Consider the following 13,531-nt stretch of genomic DNA (forward strand, 5'->3'; position numbering starts at 1 on the left):
CAGTGCAATCACTGCACTGTTTCGCCTTAAGAAAAGTGCGCAAATGAGGGCCCCAATGCCCAGAAATAAAAATGTGTTGGGAAGGGGGAGGAGTTAATGGGTGGCAGTCAAGGAGGATGGGGAGATATCAGAAGGAAAGAGAGAGGAGGAAAGCTACTATGAATTATCAGAAGGTTTAGCAAAAGCTCCAAAGGATCCTTAACATGGGGACAATTTTCCTGTGGACTGAACTGAGAGCTGTTGCAGCAGCATAGCAGGTTAAAAGAGGCTGGGACGAAGAAGTAGTTCTGGAGCAACTTGGTTGAACTTGAATTTTCTGATTCTCTCCACTTCTGTTTCCTCGCAGGCTCTGTTGCAGGACCACAGCTTCGCAACCAGATTAGCTGCCTTGTTAGAAATGTACAATCTCAGGCCAGACTTTGGTTTCTTTTGTAGTGAGTGTGGAAAGTCTGTTCGGGGTACTCAGTGAGTAAGAAGGGGAAGGCCATTCAGTTGAACCAGCTTATCCCATTCTTATGGAAAAATGAAGCTGAGAGTTGCTCACTAACATGGGCACTGATGTGTCTTTCTTCTTTTAGTCCCACAGCAAAATCACACCAACAATGGACAAACCGATAGTATCCTTGCTGATGGACCTTTCTGTTTTGTACTGGATGGCTTCCCTTGAAGGACAGGACGATGTTTCTGAGGTACCACTTTAACCAACATTTCTGGGATTTCCTTTCTGGTTGCATGGATGGGAAAATGTTCTCCCGAAGTAATAGCACCATCTCTTATGTTTCCTTTCAGGTGGACAAGAAGTTGTTGGAGGAGACCTTTGGCCTCACGCTCAGAAGTCTTCTTCAACAGTCTCCCACCACAGAGCAGTTCATTTTTATTCTGAAGGTAAGGGCCCAGAAATCCTTTGGCGGAGAGATTCTTAATTCTCAGAAATGAGCAAACATGTCTTTTCTTTCTCAATTTCACACAACTTGGACCCACACAGGCAACTCTTCTTGAACTAGCTCCTCTACTGTGGGAACCATCATTCCAGGATCGATATAAGTAGCAAAACTAAATTAACATGAATTTGAATCTCCCGCAGCTCTTGGGATTCCACCTTCAAATAAACTGCCTCTTGGAGCCAAAGAGAGTGAAGGGTGGTGGTGGTCTTTTTCCTCTCATTCCACTTGAGGAATTTCTAGGAAGGTTGTTTTGCTAGTAATATTTGTGTGAGAGGCCAAGGGAAGGAGAATTACTCTCCAAGACACCTTGGCAACACTGTGAGGCACTTCTTTCTCTACAGCTGGATGGTCCAGCAGGCTTTCCCAGATGTTCCCAGGAGAATCTGTCAGGCTGGAACCACCTACTAATACATCAATGAAAGTAACTTTATTGATAACTAAGGGGAAGGGGTGAGGGTTACTTATGACCTGTCTTCTTAGTTACGACAGTCACACCAATCCTACACTAATGTTATCATATTTCGGGTAGTTGGCAGGAAGCTCAAATTTATAATCCTTTGCGGCATCCAATGGTTAGACGATTGCAGTTTGAAATATTTTCATTGTTTTAAGGCAAAATTTTAAAAAAATAGGGAAAAAACAGCCACTGGATAATCTGCATTTGGATTTACCACCATGTGATTCACTTAATAACTGTTGCAAAAACGACTGTAAAATTGAATTCAGTCATGTGGAGACTTGATTTAAAACTGTAATGACTGATCATGCAGATTTTGAGCTCCCTTCTTGTCATAAGTTGAGGACAACTCCCATAGGTGGAAAACATATACAGGTTCTGTTAGGGATGTAACCCTAGGCTTGGCTTGGCAATGTATATAAACTATGATTACTTTACTGTTACTTTAAATGCTTAAGAGATGTAATTGGTTTGTTACCTCAAGCAACCATAAGAGGGAGCCAGAATGGCTGTTAGCTTTCTGTTTTTGTTAGATGCTGGTTGGTGTATTGCGAGGTATTGTGGTTTGCTACTGTTTAGCTATATTTTGTGCGTTAGACTGACTATTTTGATAACTGAATTACTGAACCGTGTATGACTTGGACTGTTAACCGGACTCTGAATACCTTTATATTTCTACATAGTAGACTACTATATATTTATACTATTCAGTGTCTCTGTATACTGGTTTGTGCATGTTAGTCTGAGCTCCCAGATGAAGTTTGGACTGCTCTGATATGGCGCAATGAAGGGGCTTGTCTTCTCAAAGGGTGTTGGACAATTCCTATTGTGCCTAGTGGCTTTCGTCCTGTGTTGTATCTTGGGTGAGGGGCTGCTTTTGATCCTATTACTCTGCCTTTGTTAGCTGTCAAACTTTTCTGCAAGCAATTTTGAAATAGCCTGTGTTGAATGGACCTCTGCCTGCAGTATTTGCTTTGCTTATGAATAGGGCCATCTAGATGGCCCTTGTGTTCTTCTTTCAATAAGTACTTTATCTCTTACGTACTGGCAACTGCTGTGGGCTATTAAGAGAGACTTGGGGCTACTTCCTGCCTCTAAAAACATGTTTCTCCATTTCTCATTTAGGGAAATATAATATTCTGCCTTTTTAATATTTCCCAAAATATTTCATATTTCTGGGAGGTAGATGCTAATTCCCACAACACTGTCAAACTATTCCTTAAGGCTGCATTACTATTTTCATGTTTCCTATTAACTATCTCCTTTTTTATTTATGACTATAACTTTGTTGCTTGTATCTTTCAGATTTATATTGTTTTATTTAGTTTCCTAGTATAATTTATGTTGATTGCTTATTTAGTATCCTATGGCTATCACTAAGTGTTATGATTTACGATGAATGCATTTTTATGACGACGATGATGATTGATCACTTATAGCTTTTAGGTACACTGAGAACTTATGCATCGAAAACAAATTCCTTGTGTGTCCAATCACACTTGGCCAATAAAGAGTTCTATTCTATTCTATTCTATTCTATTCTATTCTATTCTATTCTATTCTATTCTACCCTACCCTACCCTATCCTACCCTACTCTATTCTATCCTTTGCCAACTATCTCACTAGGCAGCTAGAATTTTATGGTATTACTCTATAAAGATATTATCAGATATCTTCTGATTTTTAGCTACTATAGCGTTATACAGCTCACCTTCTGCCATTTGTATAGGTATGTTCTAAAAAAGGAAGTCCTTAGATAATGGTAACTGGATTCACAATCTATATATTACTAATACTTTTATGTCTGCAACCTTTAACTGGGTGAAATGGTGCATCGTAGATCAAAAACCTTTAAAGTTACCTCGCAAAGGGCCAGCAGCTGCCTCAACTGGGTGTGCCTCTTCAGCAGTGGAAGATAGCAAAGTTCAGCTTAGGGCAGCAGGTGTGGCAGATAAAGGGTAGAGTGCATACTAGTCAAAAGGGCAAAGATGGGGGGCATAGGCAGGGGGAGAGATTTGCAGCACACATTGCAATTGTAAATGTAGGCAGGCTACCAAGTGCTTGAGTTTTCATTATGTGACTATAACTTTGAAGACTGGTCTTAACTACCATTCATTCAGCGCCATCGTAACTTTGAACAGTTGCTGAACAAATTGTTCAGCAAGGACTATCTGCATTTATATGTATATAGCTGAAACTACAAGTATGTTGTTGGTTCTGCCAATGATAATAAATGGAGAACCAGACAAGCCCTTTAAGAATGAGCAAAATATGTACAAAGACAGGTTCTGACACATTTCAGTGGCAATTTGTATCCCATTGGACTGGATCCAGAAACAGCAGAGTCTAATAAACACACCCTGTCAACATTATAGGAAACTATTGTGCTACATTCCCACTGAATCATTACAGAAATGTTTGCTACACAGATTTCCTACAACTGACATGCAGTCATAAGAGGAAACAGGATAGAATATTACACAAATGATAACTTGCAGAATGTGCTGTTTAAACCACCTTATGGAGATATCTTGGGGCAAGTGACTGTTACACATGACGATTTGGGCAAAAATAACAGGCATTTGGGATAGAAACATTTTTCCTAATGACTCTTTTGTCTAATCACATCATTATAATGTTGCCAGAGAAAATAGTTAATTTGATGAGGTAAAAAAAATTCTCAGACATTCACATGTTGAGTTGTAAAACTATTGGCTCAGATCACAAATGAGCTTGGTTCAGAGTTAGCCCAAATGGAGGTGAAGATAACTTTATAATAGTCACAACAGGAAAAAAATGGTTTAATGCAAAAAGAGGAGGAAAAATCCAGTCTTTTAATTAGGAAAGTAAGATTGCCTCAATATAATGGGGGAGTGGAGCTACTTATGTATATGTCATTGTGGAATATGCTACATTGGCTCAATTGTTCAGACTTCTCAATTTTAAAAGTATGCAAGTCCATAGCATTTTTTCTAAGAAGAAATGTGAACTTGTAGGTATGACTAACAAAAGATTATAGACCAGTGATGGTGAACCTTTTTGGCACTGAGTGCCAAAATGGGAGCATATGTGCGTGCGCGCACGTACACCAAGACCCAGATAATCTTTTGTTTTTGGGTGCGTGCATGCCACCTGATCTGCCGGTTTCTGGTGTGCATGAAGACCAGCTGTCTGGCATGCATGCGCTGGCTCCACCTTCCATTTTTGGGGTCCTCATGCTTCCCTGCCTGCCCACTGGTCCCTGTCGGGGTGGCGGGACATCCCCACTGAGAACCTGCTTCCACAGCCCTGGACAGGGAGAAAAAGTTGGGCAGGGAATTCTGCCTCCCTCCACTGGAAAGCCAGAGCCCCTTCTCGGCCTCAGAAAAAGCCAACGCAGACCCCCTGTCTCCTGCCGCTTCTTCCAAGGGACTGTGACCGCTTCTCGGCCGGTGTGTCTCCATGCATAAGGAACTGTGTTCTCCTCCAGCCTTCCTGGAACACTCACCAGGGCTCCCCCCCCCCCGAGTCGCCCTTCTTGAGCTGCCCCAGCCTGTGGTGCATTCGCAGTCCGGAGCACAGCTTGGGGGCCCCAGAACAGCCATCTGGCCCCCGTCATCTTCTGGTGTGTGCATGCGCACTGGACAGCTGTTCTTCCAGTTTCTGGTGCACCTATGCATGTGAAAATCAGTTGGCCGGTGCACTGGAACCTGGAAGAGAAAGGGCAACGGCTCTGCGTGCCACTTCTGGCAAGTATGCCATATGTTCGCCATCACAGTTATAGACCATTGCTTCCTGAAGGCCTTCTCCAAATATCCTTGTCCAAGGATATATGAATTGGCACTGAGAAGTAGGATCAGCTTTAGCATGTCAGAGAGGATCAACTACCAGGTTTCTAACACTCTAAGGTACTGGCTCTAGGATTTTTACATTTCTCATAGTGACTGATGGTACTCCTATTACTGTACTTGGGAGTATCATCAGTGGAAGACCAGGTACCATGCACCATTACTCAAGGCTTCCCTCAAAAAGTCCTGTTAAGTCATATTTTATAGTGATTAAGACAAATCAATGTGAAGGATATAAAACCCCATTAATTTAAATTCTACAGCCCAGATCTCAATTTTTGATGAGCCAATCCATGATTATCAATAAAGAATTAAATCTCTTCCTCTGCACGTCTGGTGACATCTCCCTAAACTAATAATTTAAGTGTAATTTAATTAGCTTCTACATAAGAGCACTATTACTTTCAAGGTAAATAATCTTATGTCTCCTATAAAGTAGCATCCTCTTAAATCTGTAACAGTATTAATAAGCTGCCAGAAACATACATTTTCACCTGCTATCAGCCAGGTGCTGTTAAGAACTTAAAATTATTCATTCAGTTTTGAATGTGCTGCCTTGTGAACGTGCTACAGCGATGGGCCCGTGCATATCCTTGTCTGATTTGGCTCATTTTAATGATAACATTTGTACAAAATCAAGAGCACTTGAGAGATGTAATAGAGATAGAAACAAAGTCCAAAATATGGCAGAAGAACTTGACCTAAGTATTCAATTAAGGTATAATATCATGCTTTGAAGCAACAGCTATAAAGGAAATTCCTTTCAAAAAGGAGAAAAAACTAACAACCGTCTTAAAAAGGTAATGTACTTAGCATTGTTATGCCCATCTGGCCTTAAAATACATATAGTTCTGCAGCAAAGTAGAACAGGCAGGAACAGGCATTGTGAATTAAGGAGATTAGCTTTTTGAATATACATCCACAATTTATTCAAATTGATCTTATTGAATACACACAAACACATACACACTTTCTAGGTAAAGGCTAAGACAGAAGTATTCTTTTTAGTAAAACAGAATTTGTCTTTTAAATGAAAGAAGAATATGGTAATATTGCAGATTTAAGTTAAATTGTACCTAAACTTGATTTTTCCAGAAGGCTTACGGCTCCTATTGGGGCTAACTAACTTACAGTATACAAAGACTTTGGGCATGGCTGCAAATTTATTACAGAATACAGCTACCTTTACTGTGAAAAGAAGTATGTCAATGGCCTTTAGAGATTCTTCTCAGCTGGAAAGCCCAGCTCCTCTACCTAGACATTCCTGGGATGCCATTGTCTATGCTAGTTTTGAAAAACATCTATTTTGGTCTGCATTTTCTGACTCAAAAGTTGGGGTTTATCCAAGAAAACTCTTACCCCCCTTTAGTTATCCTTTATCCCCTGTTCAATTATCTGAGTATGGCTACTTCAAAAACTCCAACCAGGAGAGGAGTGCAAGTACCTCCTCTCCCATTGATGGCACACAATACTACTGCAATTCTCCTCCCCCGTCTATTTCATGAATAGTCCGTTAAAGGAATACAAGTACAAAAAGAGAGAGGTTGGAGAATGGTTGTTAATCAAATTGGGGAAAGTGAAGAACAAACTGGCTTGTTTTTTGCTTATGATCAACTACGAGACCAAGAACTACTGTAGCATTGCTATCCTTGTCCCATATTTGAAGCAAGCATTGTGATGCCACAACATTTTAAATTTTGCATTAAGATCCCCCCCCCCCATTCTGTACGAAACTGAATCAAGAATCAGGAAATTTCAACTTCAGTCTCAAACTGCAAATTATTGCAATGACTCATATTGAGCCTACTTTATACAGACTATTGTAGTGATTATTGTAATAATATGTGGGCTCTGAGCATTCTAAAGTGGGGAATGTAAGTGTTATAATCACAATAAGCTTAGCTTACTTTTTAAAATAGCAAAACACAAACTTAAGAGTAACTTTCAGTTGCAATGAAGAGACAATCTTGGGATTTCCAAATATTAATGTCCTTCCTAATCGCTGTAAATCAGACATGGCTTCTTTTGAGGAACAAGTCTGATTAATAGTGCAGGCCAAAGAGCATCCTTTTTGCACTAGGAACTGGCATTCCCACTCATTCTATTAAGTAGCAATATTTATGACTATACTTTGAAGATAAGATGATGTGCCATCTCTCACTGGCTAGACTTGAGGATTTGGAACTCTCCTTATTAGCAAAAGGTCTGCAGTCAGCATAAAACTTACTGTGAAGTTCAACCCTGAACTACACATATTCTCTTCTATTACAAAAAAACCCAAACCGAAAACATACTGTACTGCAGTAGGTTTTGAATAACGTGCCTAGAGACAATCTTTTATTTTGTGGTTTGACTATGAATCAGGATAAAAAATAAGCTAACATGGAATTGTTTTTAAAAGCAACAATAACTTCATTGGAAACAATCCAATAATACAGTAAGTATCCGCTTAACATAGTTTGACAATATCACTGATGAATCATAATCTGATATTCGTCTGCAGCTATGCTATTCAAAAAAGATAAAGCATGGTGTACAGTCTGCCTCTGGGCTCTAGAAAATTACTACCTATTGATAGTGATTACTCCTAAAATGTAACCATCAAAACTAAAAGTTTATCTCTGCACCAATTTACTTGGCCATAATGATGTGTGCATGAGATCACTAGGAGTGAAGCTTGACATAATGTGAGGCTGACTTTAGTAATCATGTGAAATATATTTGGTTGTGAACAACTGTCTCAAACGTAAATATGTGAGATTCCTACCTTGCTTAAAACCTTCCTTCGCAAGAATTTCCGCAGAAGGCCGTGGATTGGTTCTCCATCCCATCTTAGCTGAACCCAGAGAAAATGTTGCTGAACCATCAAGTCGGAGCCCTGAAGCCGAGATTTTGCAATGGTCCCCATAACGTAACAGTTCTCGTGGAAGTAATATGCATATGACACTCCATTGGCTAAAATAATTTTAAAATATGTTTATATAGTTCTAGTACAAAGAATCACAATCTAAATGTAAATCAATTAAAGGAGTTAAAAAAATCATTATAGGAAGGAGACAGAAAAAAATGGAATCCTATTCTTTTAATGTTTCTTTTCTCTTCAACTCCTGATTACAACCCATCTAAAGGAAATAATGCATTTTATACCTTTCTTTATAGTGTAGAGGTTATCCAAGCCACGATTTTCAAGAGGTTGAAGAAATTCCCCAAGTAATTCTGATAGTGAGGCTTTTTCTAAATTTTCTAAAATGATAATGATTCTGTTGTTTATTGAAGGCTGTTTCACTGGAATCAAGCAACCTGGAAATATACAAGAGTTCATTGTGTCTGGCAAAAGAAAGCCCATTTCACATGCCTAGAGGGTATTCTCATTATGTTTGGGGGGATGGAACAACGTGAATTACAAAACATGAAGAGCTGATACTTATTTAATGATGAGTAAAAAAGGGAAGGACAGATGATTGCTCTAAAGATAGCACATGAACAAAATTATATGGTTGCTCCATACACTGAAAAAGTCTGTTATTCTAATTATAATGAATTACCAGCAGGAAAAGACACATAGAGGTGTGGTAAATTCTCCAATTAAAGTGGGGGGGGGGAGGAATAAAAAACACTGGTGAGCCTGGAATCCTTCCAGGGAATGAAGCGACAGGTGACCAGGCTTCTCCCCGCCCCCATGATAATTCCTGAAGCCTTTATCTGGCTGTTCCCAAGAAAATATACTCAATCTGCTGAGATTCTTGTAAATAGGAAGGCAACAATAAAGAAGAAACCCTGATCAGCTCATGGTGATTCCTTGCATCTGACATCAATCTGGTGACATTGGCTATATTCTCTTGGCAATAGTCAGTTTGGGGGGTGGGGGGGTGGGGGAATCTGGCCTCCATTGCTTCATTCCCTGCAAGGACTCCAAGCTCTCCAGTTTCCCCTCCCTCCCTCTCTCTCTCTCTCTCTCTCTCTCTCTCTCTCTCTCTCTCTCACACACACACACACACACACACACACACACACACACTGGATATTCCATCACAAGGGGACTCAAAATTAACGTCCATATAAAATAAATATATAAATGAAAAACCAAAACAATGTTTTCAACATTGTACTCTTTAAAACAGTTCACGAATTACATTTAATGAGTATCCCTGAAAAAGTACTAATAGTTCTCATTGTGCCTGTCTCTCTTTTTTTCTAATTTTGAAATATTTTGATAAAAGCATTGCTTTATGATGTAATCGATTTCTCTTGGAAATAAGTTCCATGGTGTTGAATGGAGTGTACTTTCATATAATTACTTGTTGGCCTCCATGGCTTGTCATATTCAAATCGTTGGGAAGTCCCTTTGAGACGGGTTTTTCAGAGGTGGCCTATCAGTATCAGGAAGAAAATGATCTGAGAAAAGTTCTGATCACAGAGAGGAGGGCCTTACAATGAATAGCCCTCCGTGTCCCATATAAATATGGGATACACATGCCCCATATGGTGAAATTTTTGTCATGCTGGGAAAACACAACAAAGCATCTTAGAGAGAAGCCATGAATCTATTGAATCTACTGTTTTCCCTACCCTGGACACATCTCAATCATTAGGGAAAAAAAGCATACTATAAAGAATCAATGCCCCCAATGAAACAATCCAATTTAAAAAAATGTTTCTCTTATAGTTTGCTGGACTTTAGATACTGTAACTCCAAGATTTTCTAAATTAAAAAGTAGCTTTGCCAGTGAAAACACCAATAAGCATACGGCTTAAAGTCAGAAATAATTCATACCACTGTTGATGAACACTTCTGCAAGTTGCTTCTTGGATAAATCAGCATCTATCTTCACTTTGACTATATCACAGCAGAATCCTGCAGCCAGTTGCTTGTGCTATGTCAAAAATTTACAAATATAATAAATATTGATAGTATGTTCTTTCATTTTTCCAAATGCTGTGCAGTTTTATCCTCTTACCTTTAGACACAGGGCTATCTGATAAGCCACGTAGTCTTGTAAACTTCCTTCTGGACCATGAAAGATAATATTATGATATTGTTCCACCTAGGAGAAAAACACAGTAATATTGATGTACAATAGGCAATTCTAAGAGATGGTATTTTTGGCAGGTTTGTTTCAAAATGAATAGACATACAAACACAGACACACACACACACACATATTGTTCTATGGGGTAAATGTCTAAGTTCATATTCAAAAGTAGAGTTCAGTTGTTTTTATTACCAGGAAAGTAAAAATACGATTTCAGCCTTCAACAAACCCCTTCCTTTCCCTTTCCTTTTGCATTGAACAATGGTGATCTCTAAACCATCTGGTAGGTGGATTCCTTATTTTTAGCTAGCTTTCATGCTTAGACTAAATAGATGGCATTCATCTTTTGTTTTTCATGAATGTTGGTAGGAAACAGCTTATTAATTTTTAGCAAAATAACTTTCCTGTAACATCAGAAATTGAGCACTAAACAAAATAATAGTCAGTGTCTGTAAACAGGTCAACTCCTTTAGTTGAAGAGCCAAGGATACAAAGCTGATAAGATTTTAGGAGTATGTTAGGAGATTCAGCCTGATTGATGGAAGCCTAACATAATTATCTTTTGCTGGGAAGCTCTAGGAATAAGGAATCTACCAATAAAGTTTTAAGTTATCACTTCGCTTGACTAGGTGGCTCAGAAGCTAAGACACTGAGCTTGTCGATTAGAAAGCTTGGCAGTTCAGTGGTTCGAATAACTAGTACAGGTCTCCTGCATGAGCAAGGGGTTGAACTAGATGACCTCCAAGGTCACTTCTAACTCTGTTACTGTTACATGTTACACTCCCATGATGTACCGTTACATATCCTTTCATGCCAATAGAAACATCAAAATGGACAGATTACACTTAGAGCTGGGACAATTTGAATTAAATTACTGAACTCTTTCCCCCTCTTTAAACTGCAGGCTCCAGTACTACTACTACAGTTGTAGTAGAAGAACTTCTGGATTGAAAGGATTGAATGGTAACATCACTGCTGCCATCACTTCAGTCCCTATTAAGTTGCTTACCTAAGTTGTAGACATTTATCTACTTGCAGTTGGTCACTTTTGACCTGCTGGGTTGGCAGGAGCTGGAGTGTGTAACAGAAGCTCATCCTGTCCCATGGTAGCCACCCAATCATCAGCCCAGCACACTAACCTCGTGAGCCACTGCGCTCCCTGCAGAATCCAGAATTCCTGCCTTATAGATGTCATGTGTGTTATGATTTCATATTCTGTGGCAGAACATGGGGACAGCTGGTATATGTGGGTTCCTAACTAAAGCACCTTGTTAGAAAAAGACTGCCTCAAATCTTGGTCTGATCCAGCACAGTTTTCTTAATACTCTTAGAGCAGAGGTGGGGAATCTGTGATTCACTAGATGTAGATAATCTAAACTTCAGTTGTAGCTGAATATAGGCCATGCTAGATCACCAGTCTTGGTGATATTAGGGATAGGTTAATGTTTTGATTCATACACAGGAAACAAGTAATTTAGAGTAAGTTCATCAAAGTCAAATATCCAGGAAAAAGCTTCTGCTTCTCCTGAATGGCTCTTTTCACAATTTATTCTAAGCAATGAAATGAATTGATTGATTGACTGATATGTCCCATGAACTCCTAGTGACCGCATATATAGATTTTCTCCAAGACAATTGAATGGAACCAGGGGGAAAAATAAAATTTTCATAGCCAAAGGGAGAGAAGTAGACACAACCTTCCAACCTCAAAATGTCACAAATTCCAGTCACAGTTATTCAAACAGTTAAAGCTAAATATAATGTTGCCATTACTTTTTATCACAAACAATCTGCTTCTTAATGCTATAAATCAGGGGTGGGAACTATGGCCCTTTACGAACTTTAGAATTCTTGAGCCAGCTGGATCAGGAATTCTGGGTGTTGAAGTCCACAGGTCATAAAGAACCCATAGTTGCCCATCCCTGCCATAAATGATACTCCAGAGGAAGAAATTAGTTTGTTTCAGTGGCCAAACTCCTGATTCTCTTTTTCTCATTTATGTCAGGGAGTCCTGACAGAAGTAGATCTCAATGGATCTTTTCTCAAATGCTTAGGTAGGAAATAAGAGTATTTTAGAGGATTTTATTTCAGCCTATTTATAGAAGTGGCGAGTCAGAAAGAAATGTAATATTGTTAAGAAGAATCAAGCATTTCCATACCAGCCTGAGGTAATTCTGTAATGTTTGAAGATGGATCATAGATGCATAAGTCACACTGTGCAGACATCCTTCTTGGGGACCTTTAGGAAAAAAAATAATGAATGCAATTTCAAGGTTAGGAGGGGCTAAGTATTAAATTACACACTACTGTAAATACATAGTGTTCACCTATACCTGTAGTTTTAATTAAATTAATTAATCCAAACTGCCTTGAAATAAACAGAAATAAATTAATTTACCAAGTAAAGTTATGATGATGTATTCCACCTCATTGCTTTTCAAAAATTCCCAAGGCGGCTGAGGAAAAGTCTGACCTATTGACCATGAAATATTACCTGTGAAAGAAAGAAAGAAAGAAAGAAAGAAAGAAAGAAAGAAAGAAAGAAAGAAAGAAGTTCAGAGGCATGCCCACAGCACATAATAGTTCTATTGTGATGCAATTTATACAATACATCACACACTTTTATATTTGCCTTTTATAACTTTTAACTTTTATATTACAATACAACTAAGGAGGATTAAACAGTCCATTATTTTCCCCATCATATTTGAAAATTGAAATAAAGATCAGGTAAAAAATGATAACTGAAATTGTTGGATTTCTGCAAACAAAGGTAAATATTATTTAATGACGTTTCTACCCTGCTTTTTATTGTAACTATTATTAATTTATAATTTGGCATTCATATCTTTTATTATGCAAAGATTAATGCAAACTAAAAAAATTACAGGAGACAATACATATAAATTCATTTTGCATACAGACCACATGAATTGTATAAATTCTACATGCTTTATCAGTGATAACTTGACTCCTACAATAATAATTAAATAGGACTGCAATTTGTGATATGTATAATAATTTGTTCCAACTTTACTTTAACAGAAGAATTATAGTTGAGAAAGAATTTAGGTCCCTCAAATGCAGGTATTGGCAGTTAATCAAACTGAAACCTGTTCTGCCTTTTACATGAAAAAATTTACATTCATTCCTACAGTATACCTTTCTATAAAGAATGTTGACAGAAGGGATGTACCTCGTGCAGTGTGTTTGATGTTATTTAGTTACATCACAAAGGAATAAATTGATTTTTGAAGTAAAAGGTAAGT

General features: G+C 38.4%; 1 protein-coding gene across 3 annotated transcripts in view; it reads right to left on the minus strand.

The window, feature by feature from the left end:
* CTTNBP2 (cortactin binding protein 2) overlaps positions 1 to 13,531 on the minus strand; it is a 135,350-nt gene that overhangs the window by 22,630 nt on the left and 99,189 nt on the right. For all 3 annotated transcript variants that reach the window (XM_081957094.1, XM_081957095.1, XM_081957093.1), the window contains 6 exons: positions 12,661 to 12,756; positions 12,422 to 12,501; positions 10,188 to 10,274; positions 10,004 to 10,103; positions 8,377 to 8,529; positions 7,997 to 8,184 (listed from right to left, as the gene is read on the minus strand). In XM_081957094.1, coding sequence (XP_081813220.1) covers positions 7,997 to 8,184; positions 8,377 to 8,529; positions 10,004 to 10,103; positions 10,188 to 10,274; positions 12,422 to 12,501; positions 12,661 to 12,756 — 704 coding nt within the window. The remainder of the gene's footprint in view (positions 1 to 7,996; positions 8,185 to 8,376; positions 8,530 to 10,003; positions 10,104 to 10,187; positions 10,275 to 12,421; positions 12,502 to 12,660; positions 12,757 to 13,531) is intronic.

The sequence above is a fragment of the Natrix helvetica genome (genome assembly GCF_964273705.1).
Source record: "Natrix helvetica genome assembly, chromosome: 6".
Classification (NCBI taxonomy): Eukaryota; Metazoa; Chordata; class Lepidosauria; order Squamata; family Natricidae; genus Natrix; species Natrix helvetica.